General features: G+C 41.3%; 1 protein-coding gene across 1 annotated transcript in view; it reads left to right on the plus strand.

The window, feature by feature from the left end:
• The window catches only part of CFAP54 (cilia and flagella associated protein 54), a 380,538-nt gene that overhangs the window by 161,520 nt on the left and 191,892 nt on the right, over positions 1 to 27,126 (plus strand). The window contains exons 37-42 of the mRNA XM_025402762.1: positions 315 to 538; positions 641 to 776; positions 6,251 to 6,353; positions 19,104 to 19,256; positions 24,112 to 24,199; positions 24,500 to 24,709. Coding sequence (XP_025258547.1) covers positions 315 to 538; positions 641 to 776; positions 6,251 to 6,353; positions 19,104 to 19,256; positions 24,112 to 24,199; positions 24,500 to 24,709 — 914 coding nt within the window. The remainder of the gene's footprint in view (positions 1 to 314; positions 539 to 640; positions 777 to 6,250; positions 6,354 to 19,103; positions 19,257 to 24,111; positions 24,200 to 24,499; positions 24,710 to 27,126) is intronic.

Raw genomic sequence — 27,126 nt, forward strand, 5'->3', positions numbered from 1 at the left:
ATTAACTACAATTAAATGAAATTAAAAATTCAGTTGCACTAATCACATTTCAAAAGCTTGGTAGCTGCAGGTGTCTAGTGGCTATAGGGAATGATAATGAACAGCACAAATATGTAGCACATTTCCATCATCACAGCAAGCTTTGTTGGATAATACTGCATCAAATTATCAAGCTTTGCCTTGCATAAGAAAAATATTTTTTCTTTTCAGTTGAGTTCTTTTCCATGTTACATTTTTATCACATTCAGTTTTCAGAAAAAATATGGAGTAAAATCTGAAATTACACATTTTTTTTTTCACTGTGCTACTTGCAGCCTATTGAAGAGAAAGGAGAATTCAGTGTTCCAAGTTGTTATGGGAATATTAAAAATGATAACGGTGGTTCTAGTCTTACTTTTGAGCATCCTTTGGATGATGTAAATGTGGTTGATTTGAAATGGATCCAAGACTTTGTATTAAAATCTCTGGAAGTTTTATATCAAGTGGAAAAATGGGAAACACTAGTATCGCTTGCCATTCAGTTCAATACAGTTTCACAGTAAGTACTGTTCTAAGGGCAATTAAAAGTAACAGACTTCATTGAAAAAAAAAGCCTTTTAACTAATGTTTTCTTTTTAACGTGTTCTTTACCCCTGTCTAGTGAGAGGTATACAGAACAAGTGACACCACTCCTGGTGTATGCGCAGCGCCAGCTTCTGCTGAGAATACACAAGTTCAAGGGCCCAGATATTACCCAGCAACCTTGTGCAAGGTATGAGGCTGAATATGGAGAGAAGGTAAGTTTAAGTTAGTTCTATTATTCGTGCTGTTGTGATTTCTAATTAGTCCACATAGAAAGTACGAGGATTTAGAAATCAGATAAATCTTATTATTTCTGCTTTAGTATTTCCACTTACTGGCATTTATCATTCAAGTCAACAAACATTATTGAGAGCCTGCAATCAAGGCAAACAGGAACTAAGTCCCTTTCCACAGTAAGTTCATATCAGGCCAAGACTAACTTAGCCATAAAGCACAATGGGGATGGTGTCTAGAGCCCATGATACTTTTTTTATGTTTTTGTTTTTGTTTTTTTTTTAGAGTGAGTCTTGCTCTGTCACCCAGGCTGGAGTGTAGTGGCATAATCTCAGCTCACTGCAACCTCCACCTCTTCCTTAGTGTGTTAATTCAGTCTGTCGCTCTAAGTACATCTCTATGATGATGACTTTTAAAATTACATCTCCACTGTAGATGTAGATCTCCACTTTTTCCTAAATTTTGTGTCGATATATCTAACTGCCTGTATCAGCCGGGTTCAATCAGAGGAGCAAAACTTCTAAAGACAGGTCTATTTTATCTCTGGAGGGGAAGAAATAAATTCAGTGTCTCCCACTATGCCCTCACAACATGATTCTGACACCAGATGTGTGGGGATTTCTCCCCACCACTAAGCAGGAAATCAGTTCTGCAGTGGACACCTGCTTGGTGTCTTTCTTGTTTTGAAACTAAGTTTTACTCTTGTTGCCCAGGCTGGAGTGCAATGGGCACAGTCTTGGCTCACTGCAACCTCCGCCTCCCGGGTTTCTGGGTGTCTTTCAATTCAGTTTCTACACAGTCTACCTGGAGATAGCATCAAATCCCAGAGGTTGGGGGTTCTGCCCCCATTTCCAATGTTGATCTCAACACCACCTGGGTTCAAGTGATTCTCCTGCCTCAACCTTCTGAGTAGCCTGCCATCATGCCTGGCTAATTTTTATATTTTTAGTAGAGATGGGGTTTCACCATGTTGGCCAGGCTGGTCTCGAACTGCTGACCTCAAGTGATCCTCCCACCTCAGCCTCCCAAAGTGCTGGGATTACAGGTGTGAGCCCCTGTAATCTAGAGTCCACAATGCTTTCAGGGGCCCACTAAATGTATTAATTTCTTTTAAAATAAGAAGAAAAAAATAACTTTCAGGGCAAAGAAAATGTTTGAATTTCTACTTTCATATTCTTGTATTTATATCAACACAATTATAAAATATCATTTTTAATATTTTTCAATGGAGAAACAGACTCATGAAGGCAAAAGTACCCAGGGCCCTTGAAAGTCATGGTATATCTTGAATCTGGCAGAGAAAAGAGATAGAAACATTCTTCTATTGACTATTTAACAAAGTACCTTGACTACCCAGTCAGACCCATTGCACATGGTTGTACTGTGTGTGACCTGCCCAGGGGCCCCTGGCGTATGTGGGGCCTGAAATCCAGCCCCTCCTTGCCACACCAGCCTATGTGCTTGAGGTGTTGCATCTAGCCAGCAAGGGCTCCATTTTCTTCTTCTCACAAAGGTTCCTTGTGGCCCAGTGGTAGCCTTGCCTCCTGCATATTCTATGTGGTGAGAATACAGTTCTGAGTTCCTGCTTCATAAAGTTTAATTTCAGAGGGTTGGAAATAGGGCCAGAAAATCAACATGTAAACAGATGAGTAGAAAGACTTACAATCATTATAAGGTCTCTGAAGAAAATCAGTCAATGGACTGGAGATGAACTGGGTGAGAGGTGCTAACTTTAGTAAGGATGATCTAGAAGACCTCTTGGAGATGATGGCATTTGATGAGAGGGGCCAGCTGCACAATGATCTAGGGAAAGAACATTGTAGCCCAAGAGAAGAAGAATGGCCCATGCCCTGGAGTGGGACAGAAAGAAGGCCTGTAGCAAACAAGGGGCATGGGAGAAAGAAGAGGCTGCTCCTTCCAAGGATTTTTTGTTACTACTTCCTCTTCTCCCCAATGTCCCAATGTGAGTGTGCCCCAAGACTGTGTTCTTGGACTCCTTGTCTTCTCCATCCACATACTCTCCCGTAGTGAGTTAATTCAGTCTGTGTGTCTAAGTACCATCTCTATGATGATGAATTTTGGAATTACATCTGCACTCTAGACCTTTCTCCTGAATTTTGTGTTGATATATCTAACTGCCTATATCAGCCAAAGTTCAACCCGAAGAGCAAAACTAGTAAGACAGGTCTATCTTATCTATGGAGGGGAAAAAATAAACTCAGTGTCTCCCACTATGTTCTTACAACATGATGCTGACACCAGATGTGTGGGGATTTCTCCCCACCACTAAGCAAGAAATCAGTTCTGCAGTGGACACTGGCTGGGTGTCTTTCAATTCAATTTCTATACAATCTACCTGGAGATAGCATCAGGTCCCAGAGGTTGGGAGCTCTGTTCTGACTTCCAATGTTGATCTCAAGCCCCAGGTTGTGACCTGTGCTTCTGACTGACAGGCGACAAATTAGGGTTCCTATGACCCACTCCTTGGGTTCGATTAATTTGCTAGAGTGACTCACAGAACTCAGAGAAACACTTGCTTACATTCACCAGTTTATTGTAAAGAAAATTACAAAAGATACAGATGGAGAGATGCATAGGGTGAGGCAGTGGGGAAGGGGCACAGACCTTTCACGGATCCACCACCTTCCAGGAACCTCCACGTGTTCAACTATCCAGAAGCTCCCTAAACCCAGTCCTTTGGTTTTTTTTTTAATGGAGTTTCATTATGAAAGCATTGATTATGAAAGCATTGATTAAATCATTGGCCACTGACAATCAACTTAACCTTCCACCCTTCTCTTCTTTGCAGAGGTTGGGAAATAGGGCTGAAAGTTCTTATCCTGCCGTGGTCTTTCTGGTGAGCAGCCTCTATCCTGAAGCTACCTAGGGGCTGCCAGCCATCAATCAACTTATTAGCATACAAAAAGATAACACTTTGGAGATTCCAAGGATTTTAGGAGTTATATGTCAAGAAACAGGGTCAAGACCAAATATATATTTTACAGTATCACATCTGTCTAGCTAGCTAGCTGGCTATCCATCAAAGGATTTACTACAAGAATTTGGCTCATATGATTGTGGAGGCCAGCTAAGCAAGCTTCAAATCCATTGGGCAGGCAATCAGGATCATGAGCAGGGAGGAACCCCAGATGGACAGAGGCTGTTACTCATAGGCAGTCAGTGAGGGAAGATCCAGCCAGGAGAGGACAGTTGTAGAAGCAGCTGCTGCTGGTGTTTGAAGTCCTGGAGACTGTGGGCATGTCAGACTCATCTGCTTAGGTCAGGTCCACTGAGAGTAATCTCTCTTGTTTAAAGTCAATTTAATTAGTATCTGCAAAATCCCTTCACAGTAGCACCTAGTTTGATTGAATAACTGGGGTGAAGTGTGTGTATGCCAGAAAGTGGATGCTTCCCTCTCTTTCCTCCTCATAGTTTATCTGAAACCAAGTTGATCCATGAAACTTGGCCAATCAACATCATTTCTTAGATGAGAAATACACTTCTTAAATTTAGCACATCTCAAACAAGCCTGTTCTGCTAAGTCTTCTTCAAGGACAAGCCTCCTGTCCTGGCTGCCAGCCACCTTGGAGACATACCTGCCTCCTCTCTTGCACTCACACCACCTTCCAACTGGTAACCAAGAGCTCTACCCTCAAAATACAATCCAAATTGGAGCACTGCTCACTACCTCCAACACTGACTCTTTAATATACTATAGAATGTACCTCACTATTTGTTTATTATCCAAGCCCTTGTTGTATTTGCTTGGGTTAATGCAGTGACTTCCTAATCACCCTGCACCCCACTTTCAGTCTAGAATATATTCTTTTTGTTGTTGTCATTTTGAGATGGAGTCTCAGACTGTCCCCAGGCTGGAGTGTAGTGGAGCGATCTTGCCTCGCTGCAACCTTTGCCTCCCAGGTTGAAGTGATTTTCATGCCTCTGCTTCCTGAGTACCTGGGATTACAGGTGGGAGCCACCACACCTGGCTGATTTTTGTGTTTTTAGTAGAGATGGGGTTTCACCATGTTGACCAGGTTGGTCTCGAACTCCTGACCTCAGGTGATCCACCTGCCTTGGCCTCCCAGAGTGCTGGGATTACAGGTGTGAACCACCACACCCAGCCTATAATCTATTCTTAATGCAGCAGATACAATGACCTTTTAAACCCCAAGTCAGGTCCTGTCACACCTCTATTTAAAACCTTGTGGTGGCTTCCCACCCTATTTAGAGTAAAGTGAACATCTTTTTCATGACCTTAATATAGTGTATCCTATATAACATATCCCCCTGATCTCTTCAGTAACTCCTATTACTCCCCAGCAGGTTTTTTACCACACTGTTGCATAAGGTGTTCTTGCCTCAGGGTCTTTGCATTTGCTGTTGCCCCTGCTTGGAGTGCTGCTCCCCAAACATCCACATTGAATCCCTCACCTTTTCCCAATCTTTGCTAAATTTTACATTCTCTGTGAGGCCTTTCCGCACTACTCTATTTACAACTATGTACCTTTTTGCTCTATGTCTCTCTAGATCATTTGTAATTCTTTAATATACTATATAATGTACCACACTATTTGTTTATTATCTCTCTTCTCCCACTAAGATGTTTCACAAGAGTAAGAGTTTTTGTTTATTTTGTTCTCTGCTACATCATCCCTTCTTCTTGTCCCAGTGTTTGGCACATAATAGGTGTTCAGTAAAGATCCGTTTAATGAAGCCAGAGAAATAGAAAAGATTAGATCAAGTAGGGCCTTATGAGGTTGTGGGAAGGAATTTGTATTTTATTAGGCTGCATTTACGTCTCATTATAAAAGTACTACCCACAAAGGACAATAAAGAAGAAGCATCTATATCAGCCTGGGGTTCCAGGAGGGCTGTATTTTGAGCGATAGGTTAGTTCAAGGGATGGGAGTGAAGAAATGGCGAGAAGAGGGTCTTGGGCCCTTTAAAATATTTTTTTTCTCTTTAAAACTTTTCTGTTTTCTGATATTTTATTATCTTAGGACTCATATATCTGTTAGAAAGTAAATTATCAAAATACTACAAAGGAAGTTAGTTCTGAAAAACTTCACCAGGGAAATTAAAATTGCATTAATTATAAGTAAGGTGGAAAAATCTGCCATTTGGAAAGCAGATTATATTTTAACTTATATAATGGAAGATATATTTAGACCAGCGAATTTATAGTATATTAGAAAATCATATTCTAATTGCTCTACATAATTTGCCTAACGTTCTTCCAGCTGTGCTGTACAAAAGAAATATGAAAAATTATGGAGCTGCTTTTTTTCATGAAAGTTCTCATGATTAGATGCTATTCTGCCAGCTTTTACTTGTAGCATTGTTATATATCTCTTTATCCTGATAAATAAAAAATGAGAGAAACATTTCAAGTAAGCCAAATTTTTAACTATAAATACCTGACTAATATTTGTTTTCATCTTTCTTTTTAAAGATAACCTGCCGAAATTTCATTGGGAAGCAGCTTAAGATAAATTCTTCAACCATTGAAGAAACAAGCAACTGCACAGATTTACTAAAAATGCTTATCTCTTCAGGTCAGAACCAATCTTAGCTTGAAGGTTTATTTTCTCTAAATCAAGGTTTGCCATTGTGTTCTACATGTCAAAGCTTCCATAATTAGTATGTTTGTAAAAATTTCTTTTGCAGGTTTAGTTGACTGAAAATAATGCATTTGATTTTTGCCATCTTATGTTGCTATAAATGTTACTTAAGGGGGATTAAAACATTTTGTTTATTTTTATTTTAAACTTTTAAGTTCAAGGGTCCATGTGCAGGTGAAAGTTTACATAGGTAAACTTGTGTCATGGGGGCTTTTTGTACAGATTATTTCATCACCTAGCTGTTAAGCCTAGGACCCATTAGTGATTTTTCCTGATCTTCTCCATCTTCTTCACCCTCTGATAGGCCCTCTATGTGTCCATGTGTTCTTATTATTTAGCTCCTACTTATAAGTGAGGACATGTGGTATTTGGTTTTCTGTTCCTGCATTCATTTCCTAAGGATAATGGCCTCCAGCTCCATCCATGTTCCTGCAAAGGACATTATCTCATTCTTTTTTATGGCTGCATAGTAGTCCATGGTGTATATGTCCCACATTTTCTTTATCCAGTCTATCATTGATGGGCATTTAGGTTCATTCCACTTCTTTGCTAATTGCTCTACATAACTCGTCTAATGTTCTTCCAGCTGTGCTCTACAAAGAACATATGTGTGCATGTGTCTTTATAATAGAACAATTTATATTCCTTTGGAGATATGTGTGTATATATATCCCGTAATGGGATTGCTAGGTCTAATGGTATTTCTGTCTTTAGGTCTTTGAGGAATTGCATCACTATTTCCCACAATGGTTGAACTAATTTACACTCCCACTAATAGTGTGTAAGTGTTCCTTTTTCTCCACAACCTTGCCAGCATCTTTTTTTTTTTTTCTTACTTTTTACTAGCAGACATTTTGACTGATGTGAGATGGCATCTCATTATTGTTTTGATTTGCATTTCTCCAATGATCAGTGATACTGAGCTTTTTTTCATATGATTGTTGGCCACATGTATGTTCTTTTTTGAGAAGTGTCTGTTCATGTCTTTTGCCCACTTTTTAATGGGGTTGTTTTTTTCTTGTAAATTTGCTTAAGTTCCTTATAGATTCTGGATATTAGACCTTTGTTGGATGCATAGTTTGAAAAAATTGTCTCCCATCATAGGGAGATATGTCTGTTTACAATGTTGGTAGTTTCTTTTGCTGTGCAAAAGCTGTTTAGTTTAATTAGATCCCATTTGTCAATTTTTGCTTTTGTTGCAATTGCTTTTGACATCTTTGTTGCGAAATTTTTGCCTGTGCCTATGTCCTGAATGGTATTGCCTAGGTTGTCTTCCAGGGTTTCTATAGTTTTGGGTTTTGCAATTAAGTCTTTAATCCATCTTGAGTTAGTTTATGTATATAGTGTAAGGAAGGGGTTTAGTTTCAATCTTCTATGTATGGCTAGCCAGTTATCCCAGCACCATTTATTGAATAGGGAATTTTTCCCTATTGCTTGTTTTGTCAAGTTTGTTGAAGATTACATAGTTGTAGATGTGCAGTCTTATTTATCAGCTCTCTATTCTGTTTCACTGGTCTACATGTCTGTTTTTGTACCAGCACCATGCTGTTTTGGTTACTGCAGCCCTGTAGCATAGTTTGAAGTTGCGTAGTGTGTTGCCTCCAGCTTTGTTCTTTTTGCTTAGGATTGTCTTGGCTATTCGGGCTCTTTTTTGGTTCCATATGAATTCTAAAGTAGGTTTTTCTTGTTCTGTGAAGAATCTCAATGGTAGTTTAATGGGAATAGCAGTGAATCTATAAATCACTTTGGGCAATATGACTGTTTTAATGATATTGATTCTTCCTATCCATGAGCATGGAATGTTTTCCCATTTGTTTGTGTCGTCTCTGATTTCTTTGAGCAGTGGTTTGTAGTTCTTATAGAGATCTTTCACTTCCATAGTTAGCTGTATTCCTAAATATTTTATTCCTTTTGTAAAATGCATTTTTAAAACGTTCAATCTGTATGTTAGATAAGACAAATAAAATGAAAAGGGAAATTGATGGGAAAAAAGAAAGATGGAAAAAGGTTGTTTTACACATTTTTTTTCTCCTTTTTATCTTACTTATGAATGCTTTTGCTATTTGGCCTTTTGCTATTTTCTTTGTTCTGTTTTGACTCCCATAATAACTTCCATTTCCATAATCAATATAGATTATTCTATTGGTTTAACTATGGTTAAGTTGTAGATCTTTTAACTAGAGCACAGGAGAAGATTTGGGAATGTCATGACTTCTTTGCATTTAACTGATAAGTCCTGGATTAGTCAGTTCTCATGCAGCTAATGAAGACATACCTGAGACTGGATAATTTATAAACAAAAAGAAGTTTAATGAACTCACAGTTCCAGATGACTGAGGAGGCCACACAATCACAGGAGAAGGCAAAGGAGGAACAAAAGCACATCTTACGTGGTGGCAAGCTGGAGAGCATGTTCAGGGGAACTGCCTTTTATAAACGCATCAGATCTTGTGATACTTATTCACTATCATTAGAATAGCATGGGAAAACCCACCCCCATGATTCAATTACCTCCCACTGGGTCCCTCCCACGACATGTGGGGATTATGGAAGCTACAATTCAAGATGAGATTTGGGTGGGGACACAGCCAAACCATATCATTCTGCCCCGACCCCTCCCAAATCTCATATCCTCACATTTCAAAACCAATCATGCCTTCCCGACAGTCCCCCAAAGTCTTAACTCATTTCAGCATTAACTCAAAAGTCCACAGCCCAAAGCCTCATCTGAGACAAGACAAGTCCCTTCAGCCTTTGAGCCTGTAAAATCAAAAGCAAGTTAGTTACTTCCTAGATACAGTGGGGTACAGGCATTGGATAAATACACCCATTCCAAATGGGAGAAATTGGCCAAAACAAGTAAATCCAAAATCCAATAAGGCAGTCATTAAACCTTAAAGTTCCAAAATGATTACCCTTGACTCCATGTCTTACGTCCAGGTCATGCTGATACAAGAGGTGGGCTCCTACAACCTTGTGGGTTTGCAGAGTATGGCCCCCCTCCCAGCTGCTTTCACAGGCTGGCATTGAGTGTCTGTGGCTTTTCTGGGTGCACAGTGCAAACTGTCACTGGATCTATCATTTTGAGGTCTGGAGGATGGTGGCCCTCTTCTCATAGCTCTACCAGGCAGTGCCCCAGTGGAGACTCTGTGTGGGGGCTCCAACCCCACATTTCCCTTCTGACTGCCCTGACAGAGTTTCTCCATGAGGGCCCCACCCCTGCTGCAAACTTCTGCCTGGACATTCAGGTGTTTCCATATATCCTCTGAAATCTAGGTGGAGGTCCCAAATCTCAGTTCTTGACTTCTGTGCACCTGAAGACTCAACACCATGTGGAAACTTCCAAAGCTTGGGGCTTGCACCTTCTGAAACCATGGCCTGAGCTGTACCTTAACCCCTTTTAGCTATGGCTGGAGCAGCTGGGATGCAGGGCACCAAGTCCCTAGGCTGCACACAGCACTGGGGCCCTTGACCTGGCTCAGGAAATCATTTTTCACTCATAGGCCTTTGGGTCTGTGATGGTAGGGGCTGCTGCGAATGTTTCTGACATGATGCGGAGACATTTTCCCCATTGTCTTGGTGATTAACATTTGGCTCCTTGTTACTTATGCAAATTTCTGCAGCCTGTTTGAATTTCTTTTCAGAAAATGGGTTTTTCTTTTTTACTGCATTGTGAGGCTATACATTTTCCCAACTTTTATGCTCTGTCACCTCTTGAACATTTTGCTCCTTAGAAATTTATTCTGCCAGGTACCCTAAATCATCTCTCAAGTTCAAAGTTCCACAGATCTCTAGGGCAGGGGCAAAATGCTGCCAGTCTCTTTGCATAGCAAGGTTGACCTTTACTCCAGTTTCCAACAAGTTCCTCATCTCCATCTGAGACCACCTCAGCCTGGACTTTGTTGTCCATATCACTATCAGCATTTTAGTCAAAGCCATTCAACAAGTCTCTAGGAAGTTCCAAACTTTCCCACATTTTCCTATCTTCTTCTGAGCTCTCCAACTGTTCCAACCTCTGCCTGTTACCCAGTTCCATAGTTGATTTCACATTTTCAGGTATCTAGCAACACCCCACTACCTGGTACCAATTTACTGTATTAGGCCGTTGTCATGCTGCTAATAAAGACATACCTGAGACTGGGTAATTTATAAAGAAAAAGAGATTTAGTGGACTCACAGTTCCACATGGCTGGGGAGGCCTCACAATCATGGTGGAAGGAGAAGGAGGAGCGAAGGCACATCTTATGTTATGTACCTCCATCTTTTCAATGAGGCTTACCCTGAGCAGTCAGTTTTTATTTATTTATTTATTTATTTATTTATTTAATTTATTTTTTGAGACGAAGTCTTACTCTGTCGCCCAGGCTGGAGCGTAGTAGTGCTATCCCAGCTCACTGCAACCTCCATCTCCTGGGTTCAAGCAGTTCTCCTGCCTCATCCTCCTGAGCAACTGAGATAACACTCAGCTTTAACACAATGGAAAGTCTGTTTCCTGTACATGCTACTATGTTCAGTGAGGTCGAATCCTGGGCTGCTCATCATGATGGAATCTCTGTCTTGGTGCAAGCTTCTGTGGGTTGTTTCTGAGTCAGAAAACATAATTTTAATGTTACCTTCTAGGAGTATATACAGAGAGGCATATGGTGAACCCCTGTAGATGCCAGCACACCTGGCTAATTTTTATATTTTAGTAGAGATGGGGTTTCACCATGTTGGCCAGGCTGATCTCAAACTCCTGACCTCAAGTAATCCACCCACCTTGGCCTCCCAAAGTCTGGGATTACAGGCACGAGCCACTGCACCCAGCCTGAGCATTCAGTTTAAAACTGCACCCTGCCTGCTTCTTCCCAATTCCCTTTACTCTGCCATATGTTTTCTTTTTTTCTGAAGCACTTCTCACCATCTATTATATGGTATAATTTAGTGTTTTTTTTGTATTTATTGATAACTAATCTGTTCCTCCTGATAAAATGTAAGCTTTATGAGGACAGGGGTTATTGTTTTGTTTACAGATATAACCCAGATGTCTTCATCAGTGTCTGATATATAGTAGGAACTTAGTATCTCTTTGCTGAATGAATGACTTTGTGACCTTAGCAATGGTGGGGAGGGAGTATTTTGAATGGCGTGTGCAGCAGTGGTGAGCTGTACCTATAGAAAGTCATTGAATAGAGGCCAGGTGCGATGGCTCACGCCTGTAATCCTAGCACTTTGGGAGGCCAAGGCGGGTGGATCACTTGAGGTCAGAAGTTTGAGACCAGCCTGGCCAACATGGTGAAACCCCGTCTCTACTAAAAATACAAAACTTAGCTGGGCACGGTGGTGGGTGCCTATAATCCCAGCTACTCGGGAGGCTGAGGAAGGAGAATCAGTTGAACCCAGGAGGCAGAGGTTGCAGTGAACTGAGATCGTGCCATTGCACTCCAGCCTGTGTGATAAGAGTGAAACTGTGTCTCAAAACAAAAAACAAAAAACAAAAAACAAAAAAACGAGAGAGAGAAAGAATGAACGAATGAAAGAAAGAGAAAGACAAAGGAAGGAAGGAGGGAAAAGAGAAGAGAGGAGAAAAGAGAAGAGAAAAGAGAAAAGAAAAGAAAAGAAATTGCATAGAGAATCGCTTTTCAGGAAAATTAGCACCAGCAGGAACTGGCAGGAAATGTAGAGCTGGGGGCAGGGAGGGGGCTGGGGTGTGGTGGGGGTGGTGACTCAGGAGGGCTTTGTTTTGTTTGTATGTCTTTTTAATAGAAGAAAAAAAAGCATATTTAAATATTAACTAGAAAAAGCCAGTAAAGAGGGAGAGCTTATATATAGGAGAGAAAAGTATTCGATAAAGCAAGGACCTTAAGGAGACAAAAGGCAGAGAGAGAGTGGGATACAGGGGGATTATGCTTAGACAGGAGGGTGAGACATCTTTTCTGCTAGGTCAGAAAGAAAGGAGATAATAAACCCAATCAGGGAAGGGCGTAGGTGGTAAAGGTAGAAATGGAAAGTATTCTTATTGGGTACTGGAGATTTTCTCAATGAAGCAAGGGGCTGCGAGCATAACCAATGTTGATCAGGTTGGAGATTTCAGAAGGAATGAAACAGTGGGCTGGCTGGTAAGAGCATCAGAGAAAGGAAGGGAGAAGGGATGTAGAGTAATTTAGAGGGTCCAATTGAGTGAGGTTGGTGACCATGAATTTGTAAGTGTTACTGCCAATGATAAATCAGATTACCCCTCATAGTCAGAAACAATGGGAAGATCACCTTCTTATGGTCAATCGTGTGTGATGAGTTTTATTCAGAGTATAATTCTTCCTGAGTGTGTTCTTTTATTGAGCTTGTCTGTGAAACCTGGGGAGTTCCCTTACTTTGGGATCCATAGCTCAAAATGTGATTTATGTTATCCCTTCCATCTTAAAAAGAGTTGCTATAAATGTGAGAAAATATGTCAAAAATTGTTGTTATCAAAATGATGACTAGCATCAAAGGGATAAGAAAAACATATATATAGTAAAATTCTAGACCTGTGTACCTGTAGATGTTTACTGATGATAGGTGCAATGTATCAGAAAAGCACTCTGCTTGCCTCCTGTTAAAGTTACATTTGGAAAGGCAAGAGGGTGGCGGTGGGACAGAAGGGAAGGGAGGTGCAGTCAGGCTACAGTAATCCTTTGGGTTGATTCTCAGTGGTGGTGGAAGCACAGACAGTTTGAGCAATCATTAGAACAGGAATAGTTGAATAGATAAAATTTTCTAAATACTGTAATGGCAGTAATAATTTATTAAACTGGAACTATAGCTTCTTTAATTTTTACAGTCAAAGGAGGTAGATATTATTATGCTCATATTACAGATGAGAAAATTAAATGTTACTAGTAATTAGTGGGCCTGTGATTCAAACTGCTTTAATTACTCAACCCTTGAGTGCTCCACTGTGCTACCAGGCTTCTTCGCCATTGCTCCCTTTCAGATTGGAATTGCCTCTAAATTTACAGCATTCAAGAAGAAATTTGCTGTATTTCAGTGGTCACTGAAGACAGACACTTTATTCTGACTTACTGTAATAGTGTGGCAATTTTTAGATGATCCTATATATTAATTATAGGTTTTACATGGAATCGTTATCATTAAAAACTTAACATCCTGTTGGGGTCCGCATGTTTCCTAAACAAAGGAATGAACACACAAGACAACACAAGACAAGACAAACATGGCGGCCGCCTCGAATGGCGCACTCTGCTTTATTTTATACAGTCGTTTGTGGAATGTTGCCAAGTCACAAGACACATTGTTGTTTTTCTGACCTTTCCCTGACTCTCTGGATTTTCAAGATATTTACACAAGCCCCCAGGGTCTGCTGTTAGCAGCTGGCTCCTTTGTCCTCCCTGTAAACAGGGAAGGAAGGCCCTGCTTCGTTTGCGAGAGCAGGACTTACGGGGAACGCCCTACTTCGTTTGCGAGAACAGGACTTATTGGGAACACCCTGTTTGTGAGCATGTAGTCCTCTACAGCATCCAGCTTGCAGCTCTTTCTAAGATTTTAGGACCTCTGTTATTGGGAATGTTTTTTGGTCTATGCTCTTGGGTTTATTTGGCAAAGTTTTAAAATGCTGAATTTTTTCAGTATACTGAACTCAGATCATCAACGTATTTGTCAGCATGTTGGGTCTTATGTATGTCCTCACCCTGATATGTCTGCAATTCTTTTAAAAGGTAGAGTACTCATGGTGGTTTCCACACCAGATCGCTGCTTTAGACCATCCTAGATTTTCTTTTGGCATAACGGCATTTAGTGGTGATGCTTGGTACATTTAATTCTTCAGAATAGATATTGCAATGCTCCAGTGCCTAGGAACATTTGGTGTACTCATTATTTAACAGCATCCTATTCTCCCTTCAACTATTTAATAATGCATATGTAATTTGGTGTAGTCTCTGTAGGATTTGGAGAAGTGAGAACACCTCATTTTATAGATATTCTTGTATGGGTGAGTAACTTGCCTGCTTGTTAAGCTCCATAGGGGAGATAACTCTATGGATATGCCATTTATTGAAGCTGTTTTTGCATTCTGCCTGGGATCTGTCTCTTGGGTTTTGACCTTACTGGTGTTTAAGTTCTCTGGTAGAGTTATTCAGTCCTCCGGTGTGCTGAAATTTTCAACTCTTTGGCAGGTATGTTTTATTAGTGCCTTTGGGCATTTGGATTGATGTGGCCACAAGTGTAGGAAGCAGTCCAAATTTCAGATCACTTGCTGGGATCCTTCCATGGTGGACCCATCTCTCAGGAGTCATTGGCATTTCAGCTTTCATTTCTACATTGGTACAATGAAAGACACAATGTTTTTCATTCTTCTTCTTTTTTTTTTTTTGTTTCTTCTCCTCCTCCTTCTTTCTTACCTATTTCAAATGGTTGAGGCTATTAGTGCCTCTGGAATAGCCTTCTTAAATTATCCATGGACGTTTTCAGAGAAGAACCCCCTTGAGGCAGAGCTGTCAAGATAAGGACTCTGAAGCTAATGCCACCTCCTCATTGCTTTGCATCATTTATCTCATGTAGACAGCCACGCCACCACCAACAGAACCCTAATTAGACAACCAGGAAAAAGATATGCAGGGTTTGAAAAAAGGGGAGAAAAAGAAAGTGAAATATAGTTTAGGAAGAACACAAAGAGGAATTATTTATCAGCCAGATAAAAAAGTAGTGGGATGATTTCATTCAGACAGACTGTTCTTACTATAAATAAAAATTTTCAGATTTTATTCTAGAATATAAGCTTGGTGAGAGCAGAGACTATGCCTGTTTTGTTCACTTGCGTCTCTCTTCGGTGCCTGGCACAGTGCCTAGTACTTGTGAGTGCTCAATTTATCTTTTAAAAATACATGACCAGTGGTCATGATGTGAGCCTTCATCTGCTGAATGCTCACTCCACGACAGGCTCTTTGCTAGACACTCTGCACCTCCACACACAGGTTAAAATGGTAACCCTCTGAGTCATCCTGATTTCGGTGAGAGGGGTGCTCTGGGACTAAATAGGACAGAGACAAGCCTGAGAAAAGTTAATGAAGGAAGAATTATCGCAGTTTTAACAGATATTTAAAACTATGGCTTAGAGAAAGTAACTATCTCATATTATTGTATGTGGGGGCTTCCAGCTTTCCTCCTTTCATTTACTTGCTGTTATGGGCTGAATATTTGTGGTCCCCCCCACCTAAATGTTAAAATCCTCACCCCTAATGTGATGGTCTTAGGAAGTGGGTCCTTTGGAGGATAAATTAGGTCATGAGGGTGGAGCCCTTATGAATGGCATTGGTGTCTTTATATTTATTTATTTATTTATTTATTTTGAGGTGGAGATTCATTCCATCGCCCAGGCTGGAGTGCAGTAGCACAATCTCAGTTCCCTGCAACCTCCACCTCTGGGGTCCAAGTGATTCTCCTGCCTCAGCCTCCTGAGTAGCTGGGACTACAGGCGTCCGCCACCACACCTGGCTAATTTTTGTATTTTTAGTAGAGATGGAGTTTCACCTTATCTCCTGACCTGGGGTGATCCACCCGCCTTGGCCTCCCAAAGTGCTGGGATTACAGGCATGAGCCACCACACCTGGCCTGGTGTCTACAAAAGAGACCCCAGGTTGCTCTGTAGCCCGCTTCTATCATGGGAGGGAGGACCAATGAGAAGGTAACCATCTGCGAGCCAGGGAGAGGGCCCTCACCAGAACCCTACCATTCTGGTCTCCTGATCTCAGACTTCTAGCCCCAAATATCTGTGCAGAATAAATTTATTTTGTTTTCTTTTTTTTTGAGACAAGGTCTCACTCTGTCACCCAGGCTGGAGTGCAATAGTATGATCATAGCTCACTGTAGCCTGGAACTCCTGGGCTCAGGTGATCATCCCGCTTCAGCCTCTCAAGTAGCTAGGACTACAGGCACATGCCCCTGTACCCAGCTAATTTATTTTATTTTTGTGTAGAGACAGGGTCTTGCTTTATTGTCCAGGCCAGTCTTGAACTCCTGGCTTCAAGGGATCCTCCCTGCCTCATCCTCCCAAAGTGCTGGGATTACAGGCATGAGCCATAGTGCCTGATGAGAAATAAATTTCTGTTGTTTATAATCCACCCAGTCTATAGTAGTTTCTCATAGCACTTTCAACTAAGATACTTGCTTAACTTCTTTTCCTGATCTCACTCTCTAAGGAGAAAACGATAAAAGCCAAGCTCATGAATTCTTGCAAGAAAAATAGAGAAACAGAACAGAAACCTACAATCTTCGGGATGTTGTGGATGAGGGTGGGGTCATGAGGAGTAGGAGGCCTGCCTGCTGGCACCATGCAGGACTGGGCATGGCTTAGCAGAGAGGGACACTAAGCAGGGAGATGGTGGGGACAGGGCAGAGCAGACAGGAGAGTGAAACTGGTAAGGAAGAAGAATGAGAGCTCCAGGGAGTTCACAAGAGCCACTGTGGCCTAAGTATTTGATTCTCTTAAATGTGTGATAGAGAATTGTGTCAAGACTGAATTTGCAGAGGAAACAATTACTTCTGTCAATGTGGCCATGTCCCTGGTTTGACTGAAGCCTCCAGGATTTCTGGATATAAGGGTATGTTGAAAGATGTTGTCTCTGTGGCCACAGAAAGTTACCCTGTGTTATTTATTCCATCAGGAACTCCCTGCTCCCTGGGCTCATAATGACTCCAGGTTTCTTCCCTTATTAACTTTCTTCAGGCTTATTCCTGTCCTGTTCTTGAGGACAAATCTGGGTCACAAATCTGGGTCATTGTCTGTTACCCAAGATTTGTTGTCCTTTGGCGAATCATCTGGGGAAGGCACTGGACTTGAACACCGGTTCTTCTGCTCATCTCTTCTTAAGGGCTTCAAACAAGGTCATACCTCTCAACTTCACCTTTCCTCCTTTGTAAAGCGTCAGTGATTTCTACTCCTGGCCATTTTTAAGGTGCTGTGAGGATCAACTGAGATTAACCTTTAGAAGTTGTTAACTTCTATGCCCCTTTTAAAAAATATTTTTAATTAATTTTTTTTTTCCTGAGATGGAGTCTTCACGTACTCTGTCACCCAGGCTGGAGTGCAGTGGCGGGATTTTGGTTCACTGCAACCTCCACCTCCCAGGTTCAAGTGATTTCCCCTGCCTCAGCCTCCTCAGTTGCTGGGATTACAGGCATGTGCCATCATGCCTAGCTAATTTTTGTGTTTTTAGTAGAGACGGGGTTTCACTGTGTTGGCCAGAATGGTCTCAAAGTCCTGACCTCAAGTGATCCACCTGCCACGGCCTCCCAAAGTGCTGGGATTACAGGTGTGAGCTGCCTCGCCCTGCCTAGCTGTTCCTGTTCTTATTCTAACTATCTAAAACCGCTTGCCTCTTTTGTCCTAATCAAGTTTTCCCTATTCTCGAAGGCACAGCTGGCCTATCTTCTCTTCCACAAGGTCTTCGTTGCTCACCTTTTCCTGCCTACACTGATCTCTGTCTTCCATCTTTCCCTTATTTTGGCATGTAACCAAATATTCCCTGCAAATGTGACTTTATTACTCCAATGTTGGAGTGTCCCATCCCTTCAGCTAGATAGTGAGTTTCTTGAGGGCAAAGATTGTGCCTCTTTTTTTTTTTTTTTTTTTTTGAGACGGAGTCTTGCTCTGTCGCCCAGGCTGGAGTGCAGTGGCCGGATCTCAGCTCACTGCAAGCTCCGCCTCCCGGGTTTACGCCATTCTCCTGCCTCAGCCTCCCGAGTAGCTGGGACTACAGGCGCCCGCCACCTCGCCCGGCTAGTTTTTTGTATTTTTTAGTAGAGACGGGGTTTCACCGTGTTAGCCAGGATGGTCTCGATCTCCTGACCTCGTGATCCGCCCGTCTCGGCCTCCCAAAGTGCTGGGATTACAGGCTTGAGCCACCGCGCCCGGCCAGATCGTGCCTCTTAACCTCTTCCAGCTTACTGTGTAAATTGCTATACTGCTAAGACCTTAGATTTTACAGGGGGGCTTCCACTTGTTCAACTTGTTGAAGAAACACATTCTTTTGTTATTCAGTCCTGCAAACTGTGATTCCTCTCTCTTGGTCCTGCTTCATGATGTATGCAGCAATTCTGCAGCTGAAGTCTCAGGCCCTCACTCACTCTTCAGAGACCTCAAAGCAACTCTCTCTCACTATCTCCCCTTTCTGGGCACTTTTCAGGAGTTAGTTAGTTCTATACCCACTCCTGGGTCCCCCTCTTCCTTTCCTCTGCACCTTCCAGTATTAGGAACCTGTCTTTTCCTTCCCTTCAGAGAGTAGATGCCCATCTCCAAGCAACTTTATTTCTTCCTTTCTTTGTTTCTTCTTTTCGTCTCTTTCCCAAGACACCTTTGCTTTGAAGAGGCTGCTGAAAAGAAGTAGAATATTTCATTTTTTATGGTCAGCAAAAGAAAAAGAAGGAGGCTTCATGGGGAAAATTGGCAAGATCTAAAGTTATTTGCATTTCATAGGATCAAAAGTTTTCCAAGTTTTTTTTTTTTTTTTTTTTTTTAAAGGACCTTCAAGTATACTAAAAGAAAAAAAAATGATCCTAATGTTGAAACACCTGCTGCAGATCTGGGGGCTTTGAATTTAGCGGCTTTAGGCTGGGACCAAGAAATTCTCTGAATTCGAAACTTACTGGCTCTTATCTTGGCTTGGTGCAGCATTTCATCCCCAGCGTTCCTCTTTTCTTTCCTTTCAGAATACAGCCGAGCCAAAGCGCTTGTCTGCGTGCCCGTGGACGTGACAGACACCTTGAGGTGTTTTAGAGAGACACTGGAAAAATCCAAATACCATAACAGATCAATGCGACACAGCAGAAAGTTGCTTTCATTATTTCTTGCACAGACACAAGGTAAAATGCACGTTCTGTATCTCTGAATCTTTCTTTATGTGGGGTGACCACCCTGCGGATATCCCTCTTCTGCCCTCTCGTTCTTCCCCCCGTGTACATGCAACACTCCCTGATGCCTTTCACTTTCCTCTTGTCTAGTGGATCTAGTCTCTCTCTTACACTTTAACCAATGCACTTTCTCACTCACTGACTTTTATGCTTTCTGTGAAACTAGCAAACTCTCTTGAGTACAGTAGATGTGACAATATTCATTAATTTTAGGTTCTGTACATTTATGTTCTTCTTACAGTTTTCTTTGAAGGTGTGGCACTATAGTCTTGTTTTACTTCGTGAGTAGATAGATTGAATCATACTGAGTTAATTAGAACCTTTTACCAAAACACTACTTTATCAGTGGCAAAGAAATGGATACCTTTTAAAACAAGCATCAACAAGATTTCTTATTAATACTATAGATTTTGATCTTAGGGGTTTTATTTTAGCTTAAAGTAAGATATTGTTGGTTGTTTATTTGTTTTCTCTTTTAACATCTATCTGCTTGTGAATTCAAGCAAAGCTGGCTTTGAGTGATTAAATGGTAACCTCAGAGAAGAGTACATTCAAATTTCGGCTGGAAAAATCCTGAACTATCTATTCTTAAGTGATTTAAAATTTTTAAAAATCCTATTTTATATTTATGATTCTCACTATTCAAGTTGGTCAGAATACTAAGAATACATTTAAATAATAGGCAAATACATGTAAAATAGTATAAAGTTATTAAAAATAGATTTAAACTTCTACTTAATTAAAATGCTAATTTCCACTGAAATGATCTTTTAGAAATTTGACCAATTTTTTTAACAACCACAGGCAGAGTTTTATTTGTTTACGTATTTATTTGTCTATTATTGTTGTCCGCCCCCCACGCTTTCTATGATATATATCCATAGTTTTTGGTTATATTGTCTGCAGACTCACAGTATGTTAAATTAGCTCTCCATATCCTGTTTGGCTTCTTTTAATTGCTCCATGCATTAACAGTGGGTAAGGCTGGCTGGGCACCATGGCTCACGCCTGTAATCCCAGCACTTTGGGAGACCAAGGAGGGCAGATCATTTGAGGTCAGGAGTTCGAGACCAGCCTGGCCAACACGTGAAACTCTGTTTCTACTAAAAATACAAAAATTAGCCAGGTGTGGTTGTGTGCACCTGTAATTCCAGCTACTCGGGAGGCTGAGGCGTGAGAATCGCTTGAACCAGGGAGGCAGAGGTTGCAGTGAGCTGAGATTGTGCCACTGCACTCCAGCCTGGTGACAAAGCGAGACTATCTCAAAACAAAACAAAGCAAAACAGAAACGCACCCGCCCCCCGCCACAAAAAACAGTGGGTAAGGGCATAAATAAAAAGGCAAATACAATTCCTAGGAATGGTTTACACCAACTCACTCTGAATCTCACCTGGTACCAAAATATTTTCAGTAGTTTATCTCTAGTCCTCAGACTGTAGACTTCAAAATCTATACTAGCTTCTTTCTCTATTACTTTTAACTGCTTCCCCTAGAATATAGATTTTTTTTTCCCATGTGTTCTCTGATCTTATAAAGAGACAAGTTTTTTCTTTTTTTTTTTTTGTCTCATACCAGAACTGCTTGTGTGTTGCTTCTATCCCAGAGGTTTCTGCCCCAGAGGCACACTAACACCTTATTGTTGGAAGCTATTTAAAAAAGGCAAACTCAGACTATGCAACTTCCACCAGTCCCCCAAGAGCAATGCATTATCTCAATATTTGCTTTCTGGCTGACAGTCCTCTGTAGTGCTGTGTTTTTTTTTTTTTTTTTTTGAGACGGAGTCGTGCTCTATTGCCCAGGCTGGGGTGCAATGGGGCGATCTCGGCTCACTACAACCTCTGCCTTCTGGGTTTAAGCAATTCTTCTGCCTCAGCCTCCCGAGTAGCTGGGATTACAGACATGTACCACCATGCTCGGCTAATTTATTTTTAGTGGAGATGAGGCTTCACTATGTTGGTCAGGCTGATCTTGAACTCCTGACCTCAGGTCATCCACCTTCCTCGGCCTCCCAAAATGCTGGGATTGTAGGCATGAGCCACTGTGCCTGGCCCCTCTGTAGTGTTTTTGATGAAATAAGGCAGACATGGAGCCTATCCACACATACCTAGGATCTTTAGATATGATCCTGGATACTAAGTTTAAGGACATAGTGTCCCTCAAACTACAAAAATGTCTCAGCTCTATACAAAATATTTCCTTTCTTTTTGCTATCCATTTTCTCTACCTTCCCTCCCAACTTCCCTTCTTTCTACATTTTAAATTTATTTCTTCTTCTTATTTTTCATGAATTTAGGAGAGAAAGGAGGAATAAACAATTCAAAAGGTACTTCTGGAAAGGTGGAATTTTGCCTGGGGACAGAGGAGATGCATATGTCAATACCCCCTGACCTTTCTCAGGAGCACTTCAGAGTTTTTAGTTCCGTGGAGAAAAGCAAACTTCCATATTCACAACTTGGACTTGTAATTTCTTCTTATCACCAAACTATTGGTAAGAGTTAGCAATTATGTATTCATTTTCTTTAATTTTTTTTTTTTTTTTTTTTTGAGACGAGGTCTCATTTTGTCATCCAGGCTGGCGTGCAGTGGTGCTATCACAGCTCACTGCAGCCTCAACCTTTGGGGCTCAATCTATCCCCTCCCACTTCAGTCTCCCGAGCAGCTGGGACCGCAGGCTCACACCACCACACCTGACTAATTTTCATATTTTTTGTAGACATAGAGTTTCGCCATGTTGCCTAGACTAATCTCGAACTGTTGGTTTCAAGCTATAAGCCTGCCTCAGCCTCCCAAAATACTGGTACAGGAGTGAGTCACTGTACCCGGCTATGTCTCCATTTTCTATATGACCTTCTACATTAATGCTGAGATTGCATCTGGTCCTGAAATCTTACCTTTAAAAGAAAGATAAAAGAACCTATACCCCTGCAGCAGTGACAGAACAGCCTGGAGACAGAAGAAGCTTCCAGCCTCCTCCCTTTACCCATTTTCTTAGCTTGGCCATCACGATTGTGAGATTCTAGGCCACCCTTCTGTTTATTCCTCTTTCATTGGAACTGTGAGCCCCTTGTGGGGATGGAGACGATGTTCTTTTTTTCTGGTCCCAGCTAATTCCATTTGCCTTGTCTTTCCCTTGATTTGGCTTTTCTACAGCTTCAGTAGTATATTCCCAACCCATACGATAGACCCAATGTCCTCTTTCTTTCTAACAGACATTTTATGATGCCCCCTTTACTTCCTGAAATAAAATTTATATTTAATATATTCTTATACACATTATTTTGAAAAAAATTATTATGAAGCTCTAAATATAAAAATAGGGGAGAAATAGCTTCACTTTATCATAAAAGAATCAGTTTGTTGGTATGTAAATGCTCAGGCATTAGAAGCTGTAAAGAAATAATCAGATGCTTGTATCCTGGATATGGAATCACCATGAATGTGACAGCTGCGTATGCAGACAGAGACAGGTATGTTGTATTGGTGACTCAAATACTATCAATATGGTTAAATTCTGTGATATTTTCTAAAATGGCAAATAAATCTTGGTAAAGTCCTGAGCAAAACAAAGAACTACAGTGATTGCAATGTCTGGAAAATTTAGAAATCATGGACATTTAGAAATCATGCAGAAATACCCTTTTTATGTGGAAAACGAAGTTCGATGTCACATTCAGATAGTTATAAACAGGCTTCTCATCTTTTCCTTCACTGTAGGGGAAGTTTCTGTGCCTTGCAGGCCATCTGACATCTTTGGTCTTAACCTATGAGTTACCAAAAGATGCCCCCATTGTGACATCTAACAAAACCCTTTCTCACATTTCTGAAATATCCTCTAGGGGACAGTATTGTCCTCATTAGAAACCACTGCCATGTTGGTTGGGGTTTTTGGCTACACATCCCAGAATGCATGCATTCACTAGAAAAAAAAAGTATATGATTTTTTGTTGTTGTTGTTTTTGATTGACACGGAGTCTCACTCTGTTGCCCAGTCTGGAGTACAGTGGCGTGATCTTGGCTCTGATCACTGCAACCTCCACCTCCTGGGTTCAAGCAATTCTCTTGCCTCAGCCTCCTGAGTAGCTGGGATTACAGGCGTGTGCCACCATACCTGGGTAATTTTTATATGTTTAGTAGAGACGGGGTTTCACCCTGTTGACCAGGCTGGTCTCGAACTCCTGACCTCAGGTGATCTGCCTGGTTTGGCCTCCCAAAGTGCTGGGATTATAGGCATGAGCTACCTTGCTGGTCCAATTAGGTGATATTAAAGATATTTTCTGCCTTCAGGTAAAAGGAGAAATCTGATATGTGGTGATCTTGTCACATGTCTGCTAAAAAACAAACCCTTTGACCCTTCCCATCTGCTATAGGATAACATCCACTTTCCTCCAAGTTGCAGTCAGAGGCCCTCAGAGTCTGACCACTGCCTCCCACTTCAGACTCAGTTCACCCTCTCCAGAAAACCATACTCCAGTCATGCCCATCATTCCTATGCATACCCAGCCATTTTCCCTTACATGCCGTTTCTAATTTTCTCTTCTCCTGTCTCTACCTGTATGACTTTTATTCTTCACGAAGCCCCATTATTACTATCTGTTAGAGCCAGTCTTTCATTCTGTAATCAAATAGAACGTTTGCTTGCTCTCTGTGTATATATATTGTGTGACATTTGAAGGCGCTGTTAACTTGGAGTTTGCTTACTGCAATCTACACAGTTAAGGAATAGTGCAGTTTAAAATATTCTTGCAAATATAAAGAAAATATTTTTCTAGGAACTGACATTTGTTCTTTTACTTGATTAAAAATATAGATGTTCTCCAAGCCAGCAATCAAAGAAGTCTTAAAGTTCAGGCGTTGCATTCACTTGGAAGTCTTCTCATCTTCGCAGAAAAGAAAAGGTAGATTTTTAGAAGTCTGTAGAACAAGGGCAAAAGTTTTTTATTTTCTTGTTTGAAGAAGTTTTTAATGATTATGAAAAAACATTGTCATTCATAAATTTTAGTTCTTCAACAATACTACATTGCTACATTTTATTCATCAAATACTACCTGAGAGAAACCATTAAGAACAGTGAATGTATGTATAGTTATACGTATGTTAATTGATGTTGCTTCGGTGTATTTGCTTTCCCTTCTGGAAGATAGATTTAATCATGGGTCTCAGAAAACGTACTGCTTGATGCTTTGTCTCTGTTTTAGGGCTGCTTTTAAGTGTTGGTGTCAAGCTCTTGATGACATATTCAGAAAACCAGACGTGCTGCACACGTGGAAAGAATTTGGCCCCTCGCTCACCAATGTCACCAACAGCCATTCACCTCTGGGTTTCAAAGACTACAGTGAGGAGTTTCTGTCAAGAGTTGGCATCTGGGGGTGTTTGCAAGGAGCAGTCATATCAGCAAAGATAGCACAGTGAGTGTGAGGATAGAAGGATCCACATACTAGCTAACAGCTTCCTTGTAGGGTGCCCCCCTGTGCCATGCAAAATGCAATGCCTCATGCACACTGGATTTCTGGGAGGTTATGTCCATATCATACAGGGCCTTACAGTTTATTTACTTATTTGTGATGTTTATTGCTTATGATGATCTCCTTTTCCTGTAACACAACTCTTGCCCCAAAATATCAGTGTCACCTGGGCCCAGGTGTTTGCTTTGCTTACTCATGGATCCCAAGTTCCAGATATGCATTCAATAACTATTTGGTTTTTTTGTTGTTGTTTGTTTTTTTTTTTTGAGACGGAGTCTCACTCTGTCACCCTGACTGGAGTGTAGTGGCTTGATCTCGGCTCACTGCAACCTCTGTCTCCTGGGTTCAAGAGATTCTCCTGCCTCAGCCTCCTGAGTAGCTGGGATTACAGGTGCCCACCACCATGCCCAGCTAATTCTTTTGTAATTTTAGTAGAGACAGGATTTCACCACGTTGGCCAGGCTGGTCTGGAACTCCTGAATTCCGATGGTCTGCCCACCTTAGCTTCCCAAAGTGTTGGGATTACAAGCGTGAGCCATGGCGTCAGGCTCAACAATGACTTTCTGAGTGGTCAGATGAATGAGCAATTGGTAAGAGAGCAGGAAAACAGTGTGGAGGCAGTCAGGCATGGGCCTCATCCAAAAGTGTACTAGAAACCAGTTACTTTCAACAAGTTTCACATTCCTTCTGAGACTCAGTGTCCTTATCTCTAAGCCAAGGTGGTAAAAATTACATGCCATACTGTATCAATTTGCTAGGCTGTCGTAACAAAGTACCACAGACTGGGTGGCTTAAACAACATAACTTCGTTATCTCATGATTCTGAAGGCTAGAAGTTGGAGAACAAGGTGTTGGTTAATCGGTTTCTTCTGAATCCTCTCTTCTTGGCTTGTAGAAAGACCACTATGTCCACATGTGGTCTTTCCTCGGCATGTCAATGTCCTAATCTCCTCTTCTTATAAGGATACCAGTCATATTGGATTAGGGCCCAACTCTGTGGCCTCATTTTAACTTAGTTACTTACCTCTTTCGATGCCCTGTCTCCAAGCATGGTCACAATCTGAGGTTACTGGGTATGTTAGGCTGTTCTTGCTTTGCTACAAAGAAATACCCAAGACTGAGTAATTTATAAAGAAAAGAGGTTTGATTGGTTCTTGATTCTGCAGGCTGTACAGAGAGCATGGTACCAGCATCTGCTGGGTTTCTGGAGAGGCCTCAGGATGCTTTCAGTTATGACAGAAGGCCATATTTGAATATAGGAGCCTGCATCTCACATGGCAAGAATGGGAGCAAGAGAGAGTGGGAGGTGCCACACTTTTTAGACAACCAGATGTGATGTGAACTCACTCATCACCAAGGAGATGGCACTAAGCCATTCATGAGGGATCCACCACCGTGATCCTACTACCTCCTGCCAGGCCCCACCTCCAATACTAGGGATTACAGTTTAGTATGAGATTTGATGGGGATGTATATTCAAACTATATCACTAAGAGTTAGGACTTCAACATATGAATTTCTAGGGGACACAATTTAGCCCATAATACATACTGTATTACTGTCCTTTTTTGCTGCTGTAACAAATTACCCTAAACCTAGTGGCTTAAAACAAAATAGATTTATTCTTTTACAGTTATAGAGTTCAGAAATCATAAAATTAGTGTGTCCGCAGGGCTGTGCTTCCGCTGGAGGCTCTTGGGGAGAAGCTGATTCCTTATCTTTTCCAGCTTCTTGAGGCCTCCTGCATTCCTTGGTCCATGACCCCACCTTCTATCTTTAAGACCAACACCTTAGCATCTTTCCCCCACACCTGCCCCTCTCTGTCTGTCTCTCACATCTTCCATCTTCACATCTCCTTCTCTGTCTCTGACCCTCCTGCCTTTCCCTTATAAAGGCCATTGTGACAATCCAGGATAATCTTCCCTATCTCAGTGGCCTTAATTTAATCATATCTGCAAAGTCTTTGTTGCCCTATAAGGTCACATATTCATAGGTTCTGGAGATAAGGTCATGAATATCTTTGGGGGTCCATTATTTAGCCTACCACACATAACACATGTGAATGTCTTTAACAATGGCTTATGCATAGCTAGCACTCACAAATATCTTAAGTATTTCAAATTTCTGATTAACATGAGAAATTTGAAAAGTATGGAGGGATTAGAGGTATAGGTTTCCTTCACCTCTCCAGTTACTTCTTTAGCTGACCTGTCGGAGGTGGTGAGCAACAACCTGCATAGTGTTTTAAGCTGTAGAGCACACTTAAAAAAACTTACCTGTTCCTAGGTGGTGATCACATTGCTTTCAGATTAGCATCTTCAGTCAGGGAAGTAAGAAAGTACTGCTTTAAAAGTATTAAA

This window comes from Theropithecus gelada, chromosome 11 (genome assembly GCF_003255815.1).
Source record: "Theropithecus gelada isolate Dixy chromosome 11, Tgel_1.0, whole genome shotgun sequence".
Classification (NCBI taxonomy): Eukaryota; Metazoa; Chordata; class Mammalia; order Primates; family Cercopithecidae; genus Theropithecus; species Theropithecus gelada.